At 39.2% G+C, this 20942-nt stretch overlaps 1 protein-coding gene across 1 annotated transcript; it reads right to left on the reverse strand.

Annotated features, from left to right (window-relative positions):
• Nucleotides 1-1862: 1862 nt before the first annotated feature.
• Nucleotides 1863-18419, reverse strand: scara3 (scavenger receptor class A, member 3). Its single transcript, XM_072686563.1, has 7 exons — nucleotides 18022-18419; nucleotides 8033-8068; nucleotides 7227-7271; nucleotides 6399-6518; nucleotides 4829-4909; nucleotides 3469-4512; nucleotides 1863-3265 (listed from the first exon to the last, which is right to left on the reverse strand). The coding sequence occupies exons 1-7, from the start codon at nucleotides 18026-18028 to the stop codon at nucleotides 2832-2834; spliced, it is 1767 nt and encodes a 588-aa protein (XP_072542664.1). The 5' UTR covers nucleotides 18029-18419; the 3' UTR covers nucleotides 1863-2831.
• Nucleotides 18420-20942: the final 2523 nt, after the last annotated feature.

Here is a 20942-nt window from a genome sequence, read left to right on the forward strand (position 1 = left end):
TAGTCAGCACCAAGCATGTGCAAGTTACCATCTGATGGCAGCGTTTTCGAAACATTTGGCTATAAACACTAAACACAGTGCATCTGGTTCTTGTGAATAATTTTATGTTGCAGTTCCAATGTCACTGTATTGACCATGTAAAAAAACTAATAAACAAACAAACAAACAAAAAGGCTGTATTTTGCCCATCCGCACAAAAACACTGAAAAGAAAGAGAGAGAGAGCTTCAAGAGTCTTTGTGAGTGCGGGATACAGAGAAATATCGATGTTTTAACAATATCCAAATCCATGTGGAAGAGGCCCAAATATGCTGAGAAATGTATTAGTCTGTATTCAGCACTGGCTGTAGGTAAGGTGTGTGATAATTCTCTCTGAGCTACAGTGCCCCATACATAAAGAAGCACCACACTGTCTCTTCCTGAAGCAGAGGAACTGGAGCAGTTCTCTACTGGAGCAGATTTATGGCTGCATGTGTGAATAGTTTAAAAAGCTATGGGGATTAGATGACTCTTGGGATTTGCTCACCATGTGTGCTACCAGCGCATGAAAGAAAAGTCCCGGCCCTTTCACACATCTTTAGGCAGCCATGCATGCGCATCAGACATGCCTTCTCAAATTTCAAATGAGTTCAATCTTTTCATCTGTTCTGAAAACAGTATCTGCTCTTCCACATGCCTTAAGCCACACATTATTTCATTTACAATAGGAATGGAGGATTTATCCCAAGGAACTATTTCAGGAACTAATTCCCACTGATATGAACCCTGAACTTTAACAGCAGAAATAATTTTCAATCTGATATTTGAGGGTTTTTGTTGGAATGTTGTGTTTATACTTGTTTAGTTTAGTGACACACAAGTACATATGTGAGATAGATTCTTCTAAAATAAATTAGAAAAAAAAAAACAGTAGAAAATCGAACTAGTGTCAGTTCTAAAATCTGATTGACTGAGCCATGTATGAAGCAGTTATTAAATACAAAACATATGCATACCTATTACTGCTTCACAACTGTCAAATTCCTCCTCTATGAACAAAACTCATTTTGGGGGTGTTGATTTTCTATGTTAATGACCATTACTCTCATTGGCTGTCTCAGGAGAAGGGATAGAACAGAGGTGTGGCTTCATATGACAGAAGGGAAAGGACAGCAATGGCTTCTGCTTAGACACTGTCCATATTTAGTTTTTAGTCAGCACTAAAAGACCGAATACAGTCACTAAATCATGAGCATAGGCCAACTGGACACATGATTACACTGACTTCTTCAGTAAACGTAGTGAACAGTAAACCGAGCACAATCAAAACAGAAACAGAACCCAACCACGAGTAAGTGTAAACCAGTGGAATAAGGTCAGTGCAAAGCCGAAAACATATAGGTATAGGTTGCTGTGTCCTTTACAACAGACTGTTCTATGTTAGCTCGGAAAGCTATTGCTAATTCCAACAAGACCCAAGAACCAGCTTTGTTATTATCACAGCAGTCGGTCATTGACAGATTTATTTTGTGGTAATCACCATTTTAGAGGTATTCTGTATTCATGGCTGTTAGCTAGCATAATAATTTGTTCAAATAATCTTATTAATTTTCTATATTAATTTCTATAAATTGTCTATACAATTTCTTTTGATTTTCGATTATCTCCTAATGCACCAGTGGGCAAGGCAAAATAATATAAACCAATTAGATCATAAAGTCTTATGTCTCTTTACTCTGCGTTTAATCTTGAATGACCAAATAATATTCATGGCACCGGTGTGAGCTTACTTCTAACTTCGTTTTTTTTTATTATTTTTTTTTTTATGAAATTCATGACCTGAACTGAAGACCTAGTTTGGATAGTGATGGTTAGCCACTGCAGTTTTTATATAAAAAATATTTAATGCAAGTGTAAGTGATTAAAACATGTAACAATGCTGTAGGTTGCTGTAAAATGAAAACAGCTTATCACACTGTCATATGAGGCTTATGCACATAAAAACATGTATTTGAACAATATCATAACAACATTGTACTATTCCTTGACAACATGTGATAACATCAGCTACAACTACAGATCTTTCTGCTTTTCTTATTGTGATTCTGTTCTGTACACTTTGGACCAGAATAAGTCAATTGCTGAAAACATTCAGAATGAATAACTCTTAATCTCATGTCATTATTTTTTGTTCAGAGTACCTGCTCTGGATATTCTATGGAGCATATACAAGATAGATCTAGTTCTAAAATAAATGGCTTTATTCAAAAAGAAAGAAAGGGAGAAACTTTAAAGTGCCTTCAAATGTGTTTTGTATTGATGTGAGAGGTCATTGTGTATGACAAACCAGTAATTGGCCATTACTCTGATATCAAAACACATCATCAACTTGTCTTTTGGTATTGCCAAGACACAATCATTCCTAATCGTTTCAATGTCCAGCAGATTACGCAAAGATTAAGACAGTGTACTGCGATGTTTCCTGCATAGTCAACTACTATTACAAAGTGCAAGATGTTGGGTTATATGTGCGTAGTTTAAAGCCTGAGGAATATACATGAAAGATAAAGTGGGCTACTATTGCTTTGCTATCAAGAGGGTATGTGCTTCATGCATGGCATTTTGAGATGACACTCGTTGATTGATTTTTTTAAAGATTGTTCAGTTTTAAGGCACATGCTGGAGTCTGTAGCGAATCGCGTACAATTGACTTATGTTGTCCACGAGCTGAAAGTTGACGTCTTTTATCCACATTCAGTGCCGTTGTTTCCAACAAGGCAGTTCATGAGACATCAGCCAGACAAGGTTTGAAATTTTCATGATTTCAGGAACAGAGAGATATATAAAGTTTTCTCATCCCCAAGTGCTGTTCCCTGGAGGTCCAGGAGGTCCACGTGGGCCAGGTGGGCCAACAGGACCAGGTTTTCCTCTAGGTCCCGGAATTCCATGCATACCTGGAAGCCCTGCTTGCCCCTGGATTCCTGATGGCCCTTTAGGTCCTGGTAATCCGTCCTTCCCTACAACTCCCATGTCACCCTTCTGTCCCTTTTCCCCACGAGGTCCAGGCTGTCCTAAAGACCCTTTGGCTCCTTTTGATCCTGCATGTCCCCGGGCTCCAGTAGCTCCAGATTCCCCTTGAGCACCTTTGGGGCCCATGGAACCCTTTGGCCCAATAGGCCCAGGGATACCTATAAGTCCCCTGTCTCCCTTCATTCCTGTACTCCCTGCAGGCCCTGTTGCTCCTGCCTCACCTCTGTTCCCTTTTGGACCAGGTCGCCCAGGAGCACCTGTAAAGGAAAATGTTACAGAATGCAGGCTGAGATTAGATGAGATTAGATTATCACACTATATGATGTAATCTAGGGGTTCCCAGCTCCAGTCATGGGGACAAACTGTACATTTTCCCTGTCTCAACAGGCCTGATTATTACAGTGAGTCCCTAAGAAGGGAGTTGAGAACGCCTGATGTAGACTGCTGAAAAAAACATTACCTTTCAAAATGGTAAAATTCTGGATCAGTTGTGAGTGTCTAGTATCCACCAGCTTCATTTCCTCCATCACCATAGAAAGGTTCCTCATGTCTACATCGAGACGAACACTCATCATCATATACTGTGCTCGCAAGGAATCAGCAAGGTTTAGAAGAAGCAAAACAGTGTTGTTCAGGTTCTGCAAATCGTCTGTGTGGCTGCCCAGCTTGGACTGGCAGGAGGAGCTCTCCATGTTGATGTATTTGTACATACTCTGAACGTGGTTGACGGTTGCGTTAATGCTGGAGGCAATGGTGTCAATCTCCAATTCAATGGAATTCATTCTTGCATCCAGTGTTACAAACCTTTCCCCGGTCCTGTTTTCATAGTACTTGGCATGGTATTGGTGGTCATGCATGTTCTCCTCATGCTCGTCAATGAAGGCGGACACATTGTCCAGCTGCATCTGCAAGTTAATGACTTGCAAGGTGAGGTCGTGCACCATATCTGAGCTCATGCTGATCCGCTGATATGTGGCAGAGATACTGTTCTGGAGGGTCCGCATTGTTTGGCTAGTGGCAGTGGAGCTGGACTTCAGTGTACTGAGTGCTCTGCTGTAGTTCTGCCAGTCTACTGTCATTTTCTGCAGCACTAATGTCTCTTCTTCTGCCTTCCTCTGAAGAGCATCTATCCACATAGCGCTAAGTGCCACCGTCGTGTTGACTTGCTGCATTGTAGCCTTCAAATCATACTGATCTTGGACCAGGGTCTTCATGCCCAAATCGGTCTCATTGATGACAGCCTGCCAGCCATTTACCTGATTGAGGTACTGCTCGAGAGACTGGTTTATTCGTTGCATTGAAACTCCATAGGTCTGAACTTCCCGCACCATCCTGTCGTTAGACTGTGTCAGAGTCTTCTGAGATTGAGAGGTCTGGGCCATAACCTGCTCTTGACCCAGAACCATCTTTTGGATGTCTTCAAATTCCTTCTTGAGCCTAGCGATTTCTTCGCGGAAGTGGGCGGCATTGTAGCACTCTGTGCAGTTGTTCACAGTGCTGAGATCTGCAGTAAAAGGTAAAACAAAAATAGATATGACCAACAAACTGCAGCAGAGTCTACAAACACTGACTAGCCAAGATGTTTACATATGCTTCTCAGGTCATCGTTAAAGTAACAGACCATTTTCCTTATATTACGCTCTGAGGAGATCAGCCACCATGGGAGGCAAGTTAAGGGATTATAAAAATCATTTCTGCTCTGCCCAGCAGACCTATCTGAAGGGAGGGAGACTTTGCCTTGCAGGCGGACATGTTTTTGCTGTTTCTGTCTCATCTCTTAGTATTCAGGCTTGCTTTCTAGTGCAATGCAAAAATCATACCGTGTATACTCTCCTGGACTTTGGCAATCTTTTTATGGTAAAGCAATTCCTCTTCGGACAAGTTGTCGACCTTCCTAAAAACTGAGAGTGAAATAGGGGGAATCTGATTAATGGTTAGGATTTCAGTGGTTAAAATAAAAATGTTTGAAAAGTCTTGCAGATAAAGCTTTGACACTAAGTGATGAAATAACAAAGACATATTGTATTGTGTTACACCACCAGCAAGATAATTTGCTCTCATAACAAAAATATTTAAAGCGAATGGTAAATACAGCTGTGTGATCTCAGGAGAATTGCCAGGGAGAACAGTGGTGTCCTGGCATTCATTCCAAGGCTTTACTTACAATACCAAACCCAAACTCTGGGCTACAGGGACTAATAAAGTACAGTATCAACCTCTGCTTAACTTCATTTGCTATCTGACTACTTTTTTATATGCAACCTTTTTTATTTCTGTAAGGTGTTAAAAGGAAAATTTCCTACAGTTTTGACTGCAAGATTGACTGCAGTATATGTTTTAGTGCCTATGAGGACGTAGTTAATGTCGTTGCAGTAATATAAAGTTATATAAAGATAATATAAGAATCTTGATCTTGATTAATAGCAGTTTTGTAATATATTGTGCTCTATTTAAATGCATTAAAAGGGGTTTTACAACCACCCTGGGGATCTGTGACAATTTGGAGCAGATGTGCCATGCATTCATCTAGCAATGACAGTGAATCATATCTTTGGAGTTTCACAATCTTTTACAGTGTTTTTTTTTTGTTGTTGTTTTTGGTTTGTTAGGCCATGTTGTAGCTGTGTTGTAAGCTGATAAAATGTGGGGCCAGTAAAAACCTGTACTGGGGTGCAGTCCACCAAGCAAGCGGGGAGATTGTTTTGACTGTGCTCTTATCTGTAAATCTCTAAGCATGGATTTATTGCACTATAATCCCGTGATTATGTTGAAATCCAAGTAACATCCGTCCAGAAACATCTGTGGGCTCTACAATGGCTGAAAGGTGAGACAGAACCTCTTACACAATCATCTGCAATTATGTGTCAATCCTTTGGTTTGAACTCTTCCAGATTTTCAGTTACTACAGTTGGTGCAGCCTGCAGTGCAATCGAGTGTGTTAAAGCTGGACTGGAAGGACTGCCAGATTATGTGGACTTGTAACTTCAGAACTGAGCTGTGTTTTTACAATAGCTGGTGTGCTTTTGGATCATATCAGGAGTCGATATTACAAGCATTTTGCTTCTTAGAAGGCCTGTGGATGTTGTAGGCAACTGCCCAAAGACTTTAAAAGGCATGGGTGACTTTCAAATTGAGACTGGCCTATTTCATTTATCAGCAAGGGTGCCCATCTCTGGTCTTGAAGGGCAATGGCCAAGCACAGCCTGCCAAACACCTGATTCCCCAGAACAGTTAACAGTTGTTTTAGCAGGAAAAGTGTTAGACTTTAACAACCCCAAGCAGTTTACTTTTTACATGGATACCAAGTGAGAACATTACATTTTCACACAATGTCTTTGTTATTTCAATGAAAAGGACACCATATTTTAGTGGTGAATTGTTTTAGCTCACCCAGAGAAGCCAAGACAGCCACAGAGATGATGATGAAGGCAAAGAAGCCATAGAGAACTCTGACAGCCAGCTGGAGAGAATGAGTCTGCTGGCACTTTACACAGCCTCCTCGGGTCCTTCCTGTGGACACAAAACTCACTCTCAATACACTGGTTTGCAACAATGGTTAGTGTTTTCCCAGCTTTGCCAAACTTTTTTCTAACTCGGAAAAGGCTTGTTAAAGAGTTGAGTAATAGTAACAGGCGTGTAAAAGCAGGAAAGCAGCAATATGCAGAGCTGCTGTTACCTCAAGACCAGGTTAAAGAACCACTGCTTTACTTGCCAAATGCAAACTTTAGGACATACTTGGCATCTTTAAGAAAAAAAAAAACCCTAAACTAATTTCAGACTAACTGAAAATAGGTTGATTATTACCAAGAAGCCCAAAAACCCCTGCTTTAAGTAACTATGTGGAGCTGTGTTAAATGCTGCTTTTTAGAGATTAGGCTCCATCGCACTGCACAGTACTACAGTATTCAAAACAGATGTAGGATGCATTCACATAAACACATAAAATATGTGTTGACTCATGCATACAGCACATTCACTCACAAACACAAATGACCTGGAGGAAGCCGCTACAGCGAACCGAAACCAAGAAGCCCTGTTTTTAGTTTAGTATCATATTTATCACTCAGTGTTGTTCATGCTATAATACAGTTTGCCTTTTGTAAGAAGAGAGTTTGCTTAGCTTCGTAAGATCACACAGTCTCAATCATTTGTCATACTATTTGTAACCATTTGGATTCAGAACAATGGTGATCTCATAGAGAAGCGAGTTTAACGAACCTCTAAAGGGAGGCATCTCCTCTTCCTCCCCGGTCAGGTCCTCCTCTGTGAACAGATTGCACATAAAGACGAATTAGCCATGACTGTTAGTTTTGTAGTGACTTAGTGTCAAAAAATATTCACATCAGAAATGTGTTTATCACAGCATAACTAAAAATTCTGGGGGGCTTCTTATTCAAATGAAATAACTGCACATGCTTAAGTAAATCGATTTTTGTTGCTGGTGCTGGTTTCTGGAATCTGGGGGCAACCATTACCTAATGGATCAAGAAGTAGTCTTGGGACTAGAAGGTCACTGGTTTCATCCCTGGACTGGCAGGAAGTGCCATGGGGTAGTGAAGGAACAGTGCCTTCTCCTCCCTCAACATTCACAGCTAAGGTGCCCTTAATTAAGTCTAAACCCCAACTGTTCCCTTGGTGGTGAAGTGACTGCCCACTGCTCCTGGTGTATGTGCTTATTGTCTATAGTCATGTGGATAGATTAAATGTAGGGGCTAAATTCTGTTGCTCTGCTGTTCAATGGCCATAAAAGATGGAACCTAATCTAAAAACAGAAGCGAACAATATATAGATAAACATGCAGCACGTACATGTATGCATTGGACCCAGACATGTTTTATATTAAGCAACCAAACAAAATAAATATTAAAAGTTTAAAATGAAAGACACTCAAATTTTGACACAAAAATACATTTCTTATTGGACTTATTTTTTATGAATAATTTTTAATGAAACTTGAAATTAAAATCCAAATGAGCAATAAAAAAGCAAAAACTGAGAAAAAGGAAGGACACACTCGCTCGTACCTTTGAAGAGCTGGTTCTCGTATCCACCATAGCTCTCTGCAAGAGTCAGAAACAGTGGAGAGCTGAATTATGTGTTCACAAATTACAGTCAATAGTATAAAACATAAACCCATCTAGGGCACACACATTCATTCACTGTGCCTGTAAATCACAAAGCACAAGCTATAATGTGGTAAGTCAGTTATACCCTCTGTGACACAAACCATTCAACTTATGCTTGTTTGCAAGCATTAGGTCATAGTTGGCACGTAGCATAACCTAATACAATTACATGAAATCACAGAGAGAGGGAAGTGTGTTTTTCAAAGTTTAAACATGCATGAGAATAGTATGAGCTAGCTGTCGGATAAGGGATCCCATGGCAAACAGAAATGGCACAGCTAGGCTCATTATATAAACACGTTTTAAGTTAGAACAAGGTCAACCTCTGGATTCTGCTGCTTCGGGCCAAGGGACGTATAACAAATGCCAAAGGGGGGACTTGTGTGATTTGATTGAGTTAAAGAGCTCATGATAGACTAACTGGATAACTGAATATATTATTGCCACAAAGACTAACACAATCTCGTTAATTCAGTAGTTATATACGCATGCGCATGTGTTTATTCTTTACTACTTTACTACTTTAAAAGTAGTTGTTTTTAATGTGAATAGGCTGTATGGCTTCTGTCACCATGTGCTATAACCATGCAATTGCTGTTATCAGTTGAGCTTTGTTGTGGAGGGGATGACCTTATGGAATGTACCGCCAGTGTCCACACTCAAATAACTGGACTTTTTCAATATCAGAATTTTAGGGGTTGTGATTTTTAGAGTTTATTTTTGTGAAAAGTGTGGTACGGCAGGTGCTGAAAACGTTCTACTGGAGCAGTTTGAGTTAAACTGGTCAGTGTAGTTTAAAGTTAGAGCTCTGAATATGCATTTCAATCACCAAATATGAAAAAGAATCTTGTCCTCAGATCTGAAAATTGCATTAATGATCCTCATCATTATGCCCCTTGTGTAACTGCATGTAGGCTCTATGTATGGTGCAAACCCTACATTAAACAAATGAATACAAGTCACATTTTCTTTGCTGTATCAAAAAATATATATGTATCATATATAATCAAATGCTGAATTGAGTATCATTACATCCTCAGATCAGGTTGGATTTTTTCTTTTTTATTTACAGTCCAGCATTTTCATACATCCTAACAATGATACCCCGGGGTCTAATCAGTGGCATCTCTACTAAATAGAATTGTGTGCTAATACAGTCAGATCCAAATGTACTTGTACATTATTTCATTGTGCATCTGTACACCACTAATTCAGCAAGTTTAACAAACACATTGCATTAACTGTTTAGGAATAACAGCCCGTTTTATATAGCCCCTCTATTTTTACAGGCTCAAAAGTAACTGGACAAAACAACTAACATAGTTACTTCTCATAATACTCAATGACTGCCTGAAGTCTGGAACCCATAGGCCCACCATGAGATGCTGCAGCTGTCTTCAGTTTTGACTTCAGTAAGTGAAAAGCTGCTCAGCTGAACTGAGGTCAGGTGACTTGGCTATTTAATAATGTTCCATTCCTTTTCTCTTGTGTTGCTTTTGCGGTGTGTTTTGGGTCATTATTCATCTGTACTGTGAAGCACCACCCTACCTAGTTCAGCAGCATTTGACTGAATCTAAGCAGAAAGTATAGCTCTGTACACATTGTGCACTCTGTAATTTTCTCTGATTGGGTTTGTTTTTATTCAGCCTAATGATGTCCTTTTTCATCTCTCTGGACAGCATATTGAGGGTTTCCATGCTACCAAATTCAGAAATTTTGTCTTTTTAATTTGCCATGAAGTAATTCAATTACTTAAATACTTTAAGACTCAGACTATGTAAAATGGTTGTAAAACGGCTAACCCAATGCTTTTGAATTAAAGCATAGAAGTTTTCACTTTAGTCAGATCCATTGTGATGATGTACTGTATGTGGTAAGCTGACTGTATGTGGTATTTCAGTGTTTCTTGTGTTTGTGCTTATATATGTATATATATATATATATATATATATATATATATATATATATATATATATATATATATATATATATATATTAGTACTATTTTAGTCTTTTACTTGAAATTTCACTTAAACTCCTAAAAGGGTTTTTACCAAGGGTTCTATATAGAACCATGACAACTCAAACAACCTTTTGGTTGTTTAAATGGTTCTTTGCATTGGATTGGTTCTTGTCTCAATATACAGTACAATACAGATGCGGCCGATAAAGATAAGGTTGAAGAAGAACATGGGAGCATTCATTTACATCTGCTAGCTCCAGTTCACCTTTCACTTGTTTCAAATTCAGCTGATAGGGCTATAACTTTCCAGCCCTTGTGTTTGTGTGCTGTGGAGCTGAGGCATGGCCTGCAGTAAAGCTGTTTAGGCCCTGTCTTCCAGCAGCAAGGCTTACTGAAGCCAAAGTGCTGGAGCTGCAGGAAAAGACAGAAAGGCCGTGTTGGAATGCCTGGAGACTGCATTTTTTTTCAAGACAGGCATGGCTACACAGGTGCCTCGGAGCCCAACCTAGGCTGGGCACAGCACTGCCGTCAGCACTGCTGGCAACCCACAGGGAAAGGCAGGAGAACCTCTGGCCTGGACGGCCGCCACCATCCCTCCAAAAACATGCCCCAGACACGTACTTTTAAAACCCACCAAGGCTGGGGTAACAGAAACAGCCTTCAAAAGTACCCAAACTACTAAAAGTGGCAGGATGTTTAGTTTGATGGTGGAGACATCCAGTGAACTGCAGGAAATGGAACGTTTTTGACAAAGTTTGCTGAAGTTGGAGAACATGAGGTGTATTTGCAGAGGAGAACAGTGAATCAGTGGGAAAGTGAATACATGGACCATTCCATACTCTGATGTAAGACTTAAACATACCCGAAGGGCTGAAACTCATCTTCATGCATTATGTAACCTAAGGCACTGAATGATACTCTGTGGTGGACAGTTGTAATCTGATCAGGTAAACAGTTTACTCCTAAAACAAACAGCCATTGGTTATGATTAGAGATACTGCCATTTCTTTTGAGGTTTGGGCTTTGTGCTATGTTGGAGAAGCAGCGTCATCATTTTGGCTAATTCTAGTCAATAAAATACCACATTTTACCTCTTTAATCTGAAAACAATAGGCTTTAGTGGCCAACTGTAAACGTAGGAAGGAATAGGGAGCAGCATCCCTATGTTTTGCTGAAGGGCAGAGCAGGAGGCAAACTTTTCAAGTTAAACATACATTTGGTCATCTTCTTATGTTCCTATAGCAACAACATTTGTGCATCCTGAACTTATTTGGATGGATTTTCTTCTTAACCCTGAAGAACAATGTTTTTGGATCTTAACCTGTGTCATGATAATGGTGTTTGATTACTGGATGGTGTGTTTTTATTTATTAAATTAATTCAGATTAACATTATTGTCATTATACTAATACAGAGTTGTGCCGTGCAACCAAACACTGTTGTAGAATGTGTAGAATAGGATGTGTAGTACCGGTGTAGAATAGGTAGAACACACAATAGTGTATAGACAAAACACGAGACAGGGTGCATAGACAAAAAGTACAAAGACAATAAATACAAAAATATACAAATACAAATATATGCATGTGCAAATGCGTGCATGAAGGCAGGGTGATCCAAAGGTCCAAACTAAGTTACTATACTAACAGTAAAATTAAATACATATGTAAAGAAGAAATGTGCTGTGCTTGTAAATGAAGAGTAAAAGTTCAGGAGTGTATGCTGAGGTAGACCAGTCTGGTTTGTAAACAGTATCTCGTACGTACACAGAGTGTACAGTACAGGAAGAAGTATAACAGCTTCTATATGATGTTAATCTCCTTCTTGTGTTATGGTGTTAATCTTCTTCCTAATCTACTTCATTTTAAAGTATATAACTTGCAGCAGGAGCTAACCAGGCCAAACTACAGCCTCCTCACAGTGGGGTTAGTTCTAATGCAAAGTTACAACAAGCCCTTCCAAAGAAAGGTCCATACCTCCTTAATTCATTAATGTATATTCACATTAGGCTGAATTGTTCATAAACAGTAGAGGCTGGGAACAAAGTTGACATTTTTATTTGTAGCAGGGGTGTGTAGTTGGCTTGTGTATCAATCTTATGAATTATGCTAAAAAAAAAAATAAAAAACTTTAAAATGAAGTCATGCTCTGCTGATGTCCTGTGATGAATTACTTTCACATTCCGTATTGATGGAATGACTCCAGACAGATTCCAGTCTGCCTTTCCAACTGTTTTTTTGTTTCATTTCTTGAAAAATGAGGCAAAAATATGTCAAGAATGTTAATAATTCTTTCTTTCTAGCCAAACTAGAGCACAATAACAATAATGTTTAATTAAAAAATGTTTTTTAATTTTAAGTTAAATATCTCCTGTTCTGCTTACAAACACATGTGGTTTCAGAGTGTGTAGTTTCATTCTAAGGTGGAGGTGGAGGAAAGCAGTAAAGGTCACATGTCTACTTGACCAGATGTTTTATGACGCATGGCCAATTTTCCAAGAAAACAAGAGCTGCCCAGACACCACAATAAGAACTTTACTGAGAGGTGTGATTTTATGTCCTAAAATCAGCTTTAAGTGCATAACTACATCCAAATGACATTATTTTATACTGACATACATGTAAACCTACATGATGTATATTTAACATATGACTTGTAAAAATATATTTGCATTTATGCCATTGGGTTTAACGTTAGCAGTAGGACTCTTACTGTATATAATTCTATGTGTGTATATAGAAGAACTCTTTGGTGATAATAAAGGGGCATTGTTTTGCAGCGTGGGCCTTAAGTCCCACCTTAGACCTCAATGACTTCCTACCCATTACTGATTCAACAATAATAAAAAACTTCCTTCCATTCCATTCATTAATTCCACAACATAGTTTCTGAGTTGGTTAAGTGGTTAAGGCAAACAGCTGTAATCTGAAACTTTGTGTCAACTCTCAGCATGTTCTCACTATTAAATCCAGAGCTCTTGGGATGACTTGATCTTGGTCCTGATGTTCCAAATTCACAGTTTTTGAACACTCCTCTTCTCAATAAATAGAAGAGTATATGTATAATATTTTGATAGAAAGTTAATATTTCAATGCAGTAGAGCCCTTGAGCCTGAAAGCAGTCACAAGCTGTTATTTTGAACTCTGGGTAACATAACACAGAGTAACATAGCCCAGGACGAGTCAGGACCTGGGATCCACAAACTTTGCTACGTGTCAGAGGTTTATAGTCTCATTCAACCTCTCATTTTCTGAATCACACCGGAAATTTTAGGTTCCTCCTAATCTGTCCAAATCTGACAACAGACAGCTAATGAATAAGGTGCCTGGCTTGTAGTCTATGCAGAGAATCTGAGAAGGAATGTGTATCTGCGTTTTATGTCCATTGATGTTGGTGCACACTGGTTTTCTACTGCTTTACAAAGTTTAAAACTGGGTCCCCATGTATTTAAAAGGTCAATGTTCAGTCTGCCTGGTATTTTATAGTGCATTATAAAAGTTTGCAAGGTTTTACGTAGCAGTAGTTTGGACCCTCATCTTAATGAAGAAAACACATAAGTAGGAATATAATTCACATATAATCCATGTTTTACAGTTACTTTGATTGAAAACCACAACAACATACAATTACCCACCCAAACTGCGCTCTGAATGACCTTGCATGCTCACTCGGGGGTAAAAAAGACACACATCCAACAAGAGCAAAACCCTTGGACATCTTTCATAACAATACACACAGCCATTTTACTATGTGTAATGTGGACATGCACACAGCATAATTCCTCTGGCAGTACATTTAAAAAAGTGAACAAAAATCCATCAGTGTTATAAACAAAAACCTGCAGTGGTTTCCATTTCCTTCTTGATAGCCTGCAATATTTAATTGCTTTACCACATTTCCATTGCAGTAACAACACTCCTTATTACTTCAACATAAACAGGAGGAGTCCAAACTTTCAGGAATGGACTGGTCATCAAGAGCACTGGGACAGCTTTCAGTGGGCCACTACGTTTGTGGGCTGCTGAGTGAGAAAGAGTAACATAAATGCCTCCAAAGAGCATGACAATAACATTCACTCACCATGCACATTCATGAGCATTGGGTGTCCATCGCCCTGTCTCCTGTTCACCAGTTGTTTTTCTTCGGACCACTGTTGGTATGCTCTGACCACCAAGAGGTGACCAACAGGTGCCACCATATCTTAGCATTTTAACATTACAACGGATCAGTGTTGGTCTGCTATTAGGTAGTTGGTTGGGTTTGTGACTTTTTTTTAACATTGGTTTGTTTTCTCTTTCATACAATGCTATTTTTCTGTCTTTCTCTCTCTTACATTTTAGTCTAGATTTGTGTTTAAAGAAGCAGGTGCGAGGTGGGTTGGGGATTCACTTTCATGCCTGTGCAGACCTCTAGTTCAGAGCCTTTGGGACTTTTGCTTAGTTAGCTAGCTAGTTCATTCAGTCTTTGTGTATATCATGACTACAGATGGTTAATAGCTTAATGTTAATGGACTGTCACACACTAAATCTGGCTAATTAACTGGCTATCTAACTAGCAATCACTCTAGTTTTCAACCAAGCCTGTGGTGGGCTGGTCTAGAGCTAAACTCCAGAGCTGAATTTAATCCCTAGTCTAGCCCAGCAAACTGCTATGGGCCGAATGGGTGGCCGTATATATATGCACTTATGGTTGAGACATCAAAGCTATGAGGAACTTGAACTAGGCTGTTTTTGTCTTCACTGTGGACTATATGCACTGCAGAGTAAACAGAATGCTTTAAAATGTTCCACTGAACTCTTTTTATGCATAAAAGCAAAAAAGCAAAACTCTGATCCTCTCCATGGGCCCTTTAAATCAATTTCTGTACACAGCAATGTTGTTGATGTGTCCGGTCAATTGTGGGAGACTATGGGTTTTTACACAAATTCCAGAAACACACAATGAGGCCTCACTGAAACAAAGAAAGACAAGTGCCTCCCTCTATCCTGGTCGATGGGCATCTCGTCCAGATGTTACTTTAAAAGGAAAGCGTGGTCCTGTTTAAAGTAATGAAACGTGAGGAACGTACTGATGCAGATTCATCTAGATGGCCTCACAGAGGGGCATGAATGAAAGCATTTGTGTGATGTGGTCTGGGGTTGAAATAAAAGGCTGAAGTTGAGAGCATGACCCTGCTGTGTCTTTCCTCAAGCACAGACTTCTACCACAAGCACTGTATGTTAATAGATGTAATTGCTATGCTGACATCAGTGTATGCATTTGTAGGGGAACCTACAGGATGGCACAATCTAAACGCACATGCACACACTGCATTCCTCTCCGTGGAATGTTTTCATAGTCTTAAACCTCAGTGTGTTTAAATGTTGTTGTGCTCCACCTAACCCAATCCTAGTCCTATTTCAATATTGGTTCAAAGCCTCGTCCCCTTGGACACACTGTTTCTTCGAGTGGAATCCCTGGTGTCATTTTGAGGGCTCTTCCATTCCTTTATTAGCTGAAGTGAAGTTGATTATATGAGACTTTGGGGGACAGGAGTTAGAGTGAACACAAGTATCGACTTCAGCAGCAGAACTTGTCAAGAAGTCATTGTGCCCTGACATTGCATTAGCTCTTCAACAGTTTCCCTATTACGACAGTTATATAATAATATATATAATATTACCAGGTTAATAGCAAATTTATATTGTGTTTTAGCTTAAAATAACAGCCATAAAATCAGTGTAATGTTCCACTGACCTGTAATAGGGAGAATAGTGTTTATCTTTGCTACTTTGTGCTTGGCCTGTTGCTAACTACACTATATAACTCTGGTGATGCAGGCAGGACAATGCTTGTGAGAACTGTGCAACCTGAGTGATTTGTGCATTTGTGTAAAATGCATATGGAAAGCGTGTCTTTTTTGAGGGGTGGCTCAGTGAATTGCACTTCCTGACTGTAAGAGGTGTTTAGGAACAACCAAAATCAAACCAAAGCCTACAATCAGCCAGAGCAATTGTTTGCCAGCTAAAATGTACTAGATAAAAATGCACCTTTAGCTGAGGTAGCTTTTAACATTTGTCTGCTTATTTTAAAGACTTTTAATTGACTGCCTTTCTCAAAGAAACCTTCAAGCCATATGCCACCTACTGAGGTATCTGTGGTCTTGCCCCAGGTTTACCATGGTGCAGTAACAGTAACAGTTTGAGTGGCTCTGAGAGAAACTGGGCAGTGCTGGAAGTCACAGAATGCCACTGAGTCTGGCAGTATGTACACCTTCATTAAATACCAGGAATTTAAATAGGCAGGAGGTTCAGTATCACTTCACACTAATTGTAAAATGGAAAGAAGTTTACACGTTGGCTAGTTTAGCTGCTTTTGGACGAGACGATGATGGTAATGTAGATGAGCCACTAAGTGGTTTAATGATATTTTAATCCAAAATGCAAGCAAATCATTCATACCAATGAGTGCTGTGTCCCACGTCCAGTTTTACCCACCCCTTTTCACATTTTAGAAATCTGAACATTTTCCAACAGAAGAAAAAAGGTGAGCTGTGGCAGAACCAGTGGAGCCCATGTATTGCATGCCCTGCCATATAGGATATAATGACATTCCTTTTAGTGGAATATGCTCCACCCCTAATGCACAAAATATATAGGATGCTCCATTTATACAGGGGCAGACTGTCTGATGCCTTACACACACATACACACCTAAACCAACCCTAAACTTAACCTCAAAAGTTCAGAAAAGCTGTGGTTTAGGTGTGTGTGTGGGGGGGGGTTGTTTATGGGGAGCAGTTAGATCCCACAAAGTCAAAATGTTCATGTTTTCATTATCCTAGGAACATTTGTTCCCCCCCAACAGCTGCACACACATCTCCCTGAGATTCATGCCAAACCTCGATATAGACCATACACAATGTTCCTATTTCTTAGTTCAGTCTTGACAAATGCAAACAAACCTAGATAGGCTTTACTGAAGCATTCTCTTAAAAACAGTCAAACATCATGACTCACAGCTTGTCTCTACTAATATGTGGACTGACCACAGCCTGCACAGCATGCATCTGGAGCTGCAGTGCCGCACCTGCTGCCCGGTCTGAGGTGCGAGCATAAGGAATGTGTTAGTGTAAGTGGACCTATCACACCCCTGACCATGAGAAATGGCCTTCCTACCTGCAACCTTTCCCAATAAATACCTAAACACCTCACCAAGGCTTTATCCATATGCTGCTGCTCCCTTAAAAAAGAATCATTTGGCTAGTTTAGTTTCTCATAAACATTCCACGGGTCATTTGACATGATGTTGACAGAACCCAAAAGGTCTCAGATACTACTGCACAAAATTTTGTAAAAATGTAAAATTCAGTATATGACTTACAAATATGTACATATACCTTCCAATATCCATTTATATGTATACTATATGTTGGAATGTATATGGCTCCAACATATTCCTAATGATGGAGAATGTATTTTTACTCACATTTACACATATCCAAATAAATATTTGTGCACTGTATGTCAAACACCAAAGAAAAACATTTTGTATGTACACATATATTTAAATGTTGTAGGAGTACATAAAAGATATATCAAAATGTATGCCTAACAAAGCACATTGCATATGTCAATATGTTTGATGTCATTGCATAGGAACTACAACCCCCCCCCCCAAAATGCTAAACCCTCTTATGCAAAGTACTAGTGTAATATATGTCAACATGATGTCTTGCTGCTGATATTTCCAATAGCCAAAGACTGGGCGTCTGGTTTAACATACGTCTCTCTAAGGAAAGGAAAGTGCTCCTCAACATCCAGAATCAACAACAGACTGCTGAGTGATGTGGTCTTTGAAGCAAGCTGTCTACAGGTTTCTCCTTCTGAGTGGCACAACAGAAGTGTTAGTCAAAGTAAGCATCAGTAAAGAGAACCACACTTACCTTTCATAATGACTGTATAAAGCTGCCTCAGTAAGGCTGGTAAAAATCAGATTGTCTGGTGGAAACTATCACTCCACACGCTGTTTGTTGTCTGTCTGGAAATACAACTGCACAAGAGTCTTCTATTACAATCCGGCTGTAGATTTCAGCATTCTTGTCCCAATAGCTGGTTCACGTCAAAGCTTGATATAAAGACTTGAAGGCTTGTTTGTATCTACAGCATTTAAAACTGCAAAATGCTGCTCAGTTTCTGACTTGATGCACTTGAACCCAAAGCTGAAGACTGCATGTAAACAACAGCTGTGTTACATGTTAGAGTTAGTGTGCATGGAGCCGCGCTTCTATCACATGCTGTTTCTTTCCTTTCAGAGTAAGAAGAGGCAAGTAACCATGTGCAGTGTGCAGAGACATAACAGGGAGAGGGAGTGTGTGTTTCGCTTTGGGAGAAAGCACAGAGGAAAAGGGAGGGAGGAGAGAGAGAGAGAGAGAGAGAGAGAGAGAGAGAGAGAGAGAGAGAGAGAGAGAGCATATGTTGCCTAATTGCTAACAAATGTCTGGCCAGGGAAGGACAGGCAGCTTTATCTTTGGTGGATTGGTCAGAGACAAATTTATGGAAATTCAGATGACTTTGATCCATGGCGTTTGCCATCTGGCATGTTTGCAACGTTCCACAGGTCAGCATCCAAAAACGAATGACTAATACACATTAGGAGGTTTGTAGGTAGACAGTGTACTGAAAGGTATGGCAAAGCATGTACCATTAAAAATAAAGGAAATCGACCCTTTAAACTCGAAAAGGGGATATGAGGGAGCTTCTACTTCAATTCCCCATACATAATAGTTTTATACTAGTTACTGAATAATATGATTAATAACTGGAGATTAGAACTATGGTTAAAGAACCATATTGGAGAGTTTTGGAGTTTTGGAGTGTTTAGTCATCTATTAAAGGTTAAAGATTCATGATCAATTTTATATAGTACTGAACAAAATAGATGGTGTTTCTGCAGAACACGGAATGTTTTCCACAACTCCAATGTTCAGTCTTAGGAGCATTTTCTGATCCTTACCATCCAAGTAATCCAAAACACATTCAATGATGTTAAGGTGAGAGCTGGTCGGGGTGGTCAGGTAATTGTTCTGAGAACAGCAGCAGCTTCAGCTCCAGTCTGCAGCTTCATTTTAGTCTAGATGCTTTTCTCAGAACAGTTTCCTGGTCAGTTTTACATCCTTTTTAGACCCACAGTGTTAAATTGTAGGGGAAAGGTGTTATAGAGATGACGGGCCTTAAGCAGGGGTATGTATATGATATGATCTAGTTTTAAGTAATTCTGTCCCAGTTTTGTTTTGGCCCAGGAGGTAAAAATGTAAAAACTCCAATCCATGTGCAAAGGATTCATTTATAGATCCAGCACTTAGGTTAAGTGCAAAGAGTGTATTTTAGTCCATGTGAAGGAAAGTTACATTTTATAGACAGATTGCATCTTACTAGACTTAAAAGATATTTGAAATTCCTTTTTTGAAATGGCTGAGTCGTTGTGCTTTGTTGCTTTACAACTTATTGTAAATAGAGTTGCAGTTTAGAAGGTATAGAAAAGGTATGTATACTATTATAGTATCATTATTTAGTCTTCAATCCATAATTTTGTGATAGGTGATAGTACAAATGTTCAATTTCTTCTGACCTGGTAATTGTTTTAAGATAACTTGATATACATTCTCCTAGGTTTTACCTATTCATAGACCCCAACATTATAAATGTAGTGCACTTATTTGTGTTATATGTGTGAGTTATTTATGGATAGCTTTGCATTAAAAGCCCCATTACTCTATTTAATTTTTTTTATCAGATCGGATTTTGCTATCTTGGCAGTTCACATTCATAAATGTAAGTGACCTGTATCTGTCTGTAATGTGAACAAATCTGAAATGGCATGCAAGCAGGCAAAAAGATCTGACTGTTCACATTAATGTAGCACGTCCATGAATGAGATATATATCCAACATATATCAAGAACCACATATTCAATTTAGAGTTGAAAAGAACAGATCTGACATGTGCAGGACAGCCCTGAACAAAATCAGACTGGAATCACTTCAGCCTGGTAATGTCAGCCTAAGCCATTGATTCATTCTGGGTATATAATTTCAGAGGATAAAAGAATAGTTAGAACACCCATTAAAGCATTTGCACTCGATCAGCCAGCGTATAAAACCCAACTCCCCTATTCCCCTAATTCACTGTGACCAATGACCATAATCATTGTGCCATCTTATGTCCCACACAGTGTGATACATGAGTCTAGACAGAAGAGGGGGAAAACAACTTCAGACAAGGGCATGAGTTAACTTCACAATGAGAAAAATAAGAAGAGAAAAACCCATTTGCCGAACCTGCAAAACAGCAGATTCATAAGCCACAAAATCACAATACCTGTTTCATTAGGAAACCAGTTTGCTTTTGCTGTAGCATTAATGGGACTGGTCTGAATAGCCAGAATAAACTCTCAGATGAACAGTTCTTACTCATTTCTCCAGAATGGATGACAAGCCATTCATCATCTTTTCGTGTCATGTAATCTAATCTGAGTCTGTTATTTGTATATTCACTACAGAGGGCTGCTTTTGAGCTGTTCATATTTCACAGATTGTCTCCAGATCTGTGCAGATGTAGATGTATTGATTTAGATCCTTCCCTGATCTTTAAGTGGTGGCTGCAGAACCCACGGTACCTCACACTGGATGTTTTTGCTACTTTCCATGATACAGAACAATAACAACAACAATAATTTCATTATTTTTTTATTTTATTTTGGTAGCAATTTTATAAATAGTCATATATTTCACATCTGTATTTGTCATTAGCTTTACAATTTAATTCAGTAATGGTGCTTTATTTTTTTATCTTTATTGATTTTTAT

The sequence above is a fragment of the Salminus brasiliensis genome, chromosome 1 (assembly GCF_030463535.1).
Source record: "Salminus brasiliensis chromosome 1, fSalBra1.hap2, whole genome shotgun sequence".
In the NCBI taxonomy this organism is placed as follows: Eukaryota; Metazoa; Chordata; class Actinopteri; order Characiformes; family Bryconidae; genus Salminus; species Salminus brasiliensis.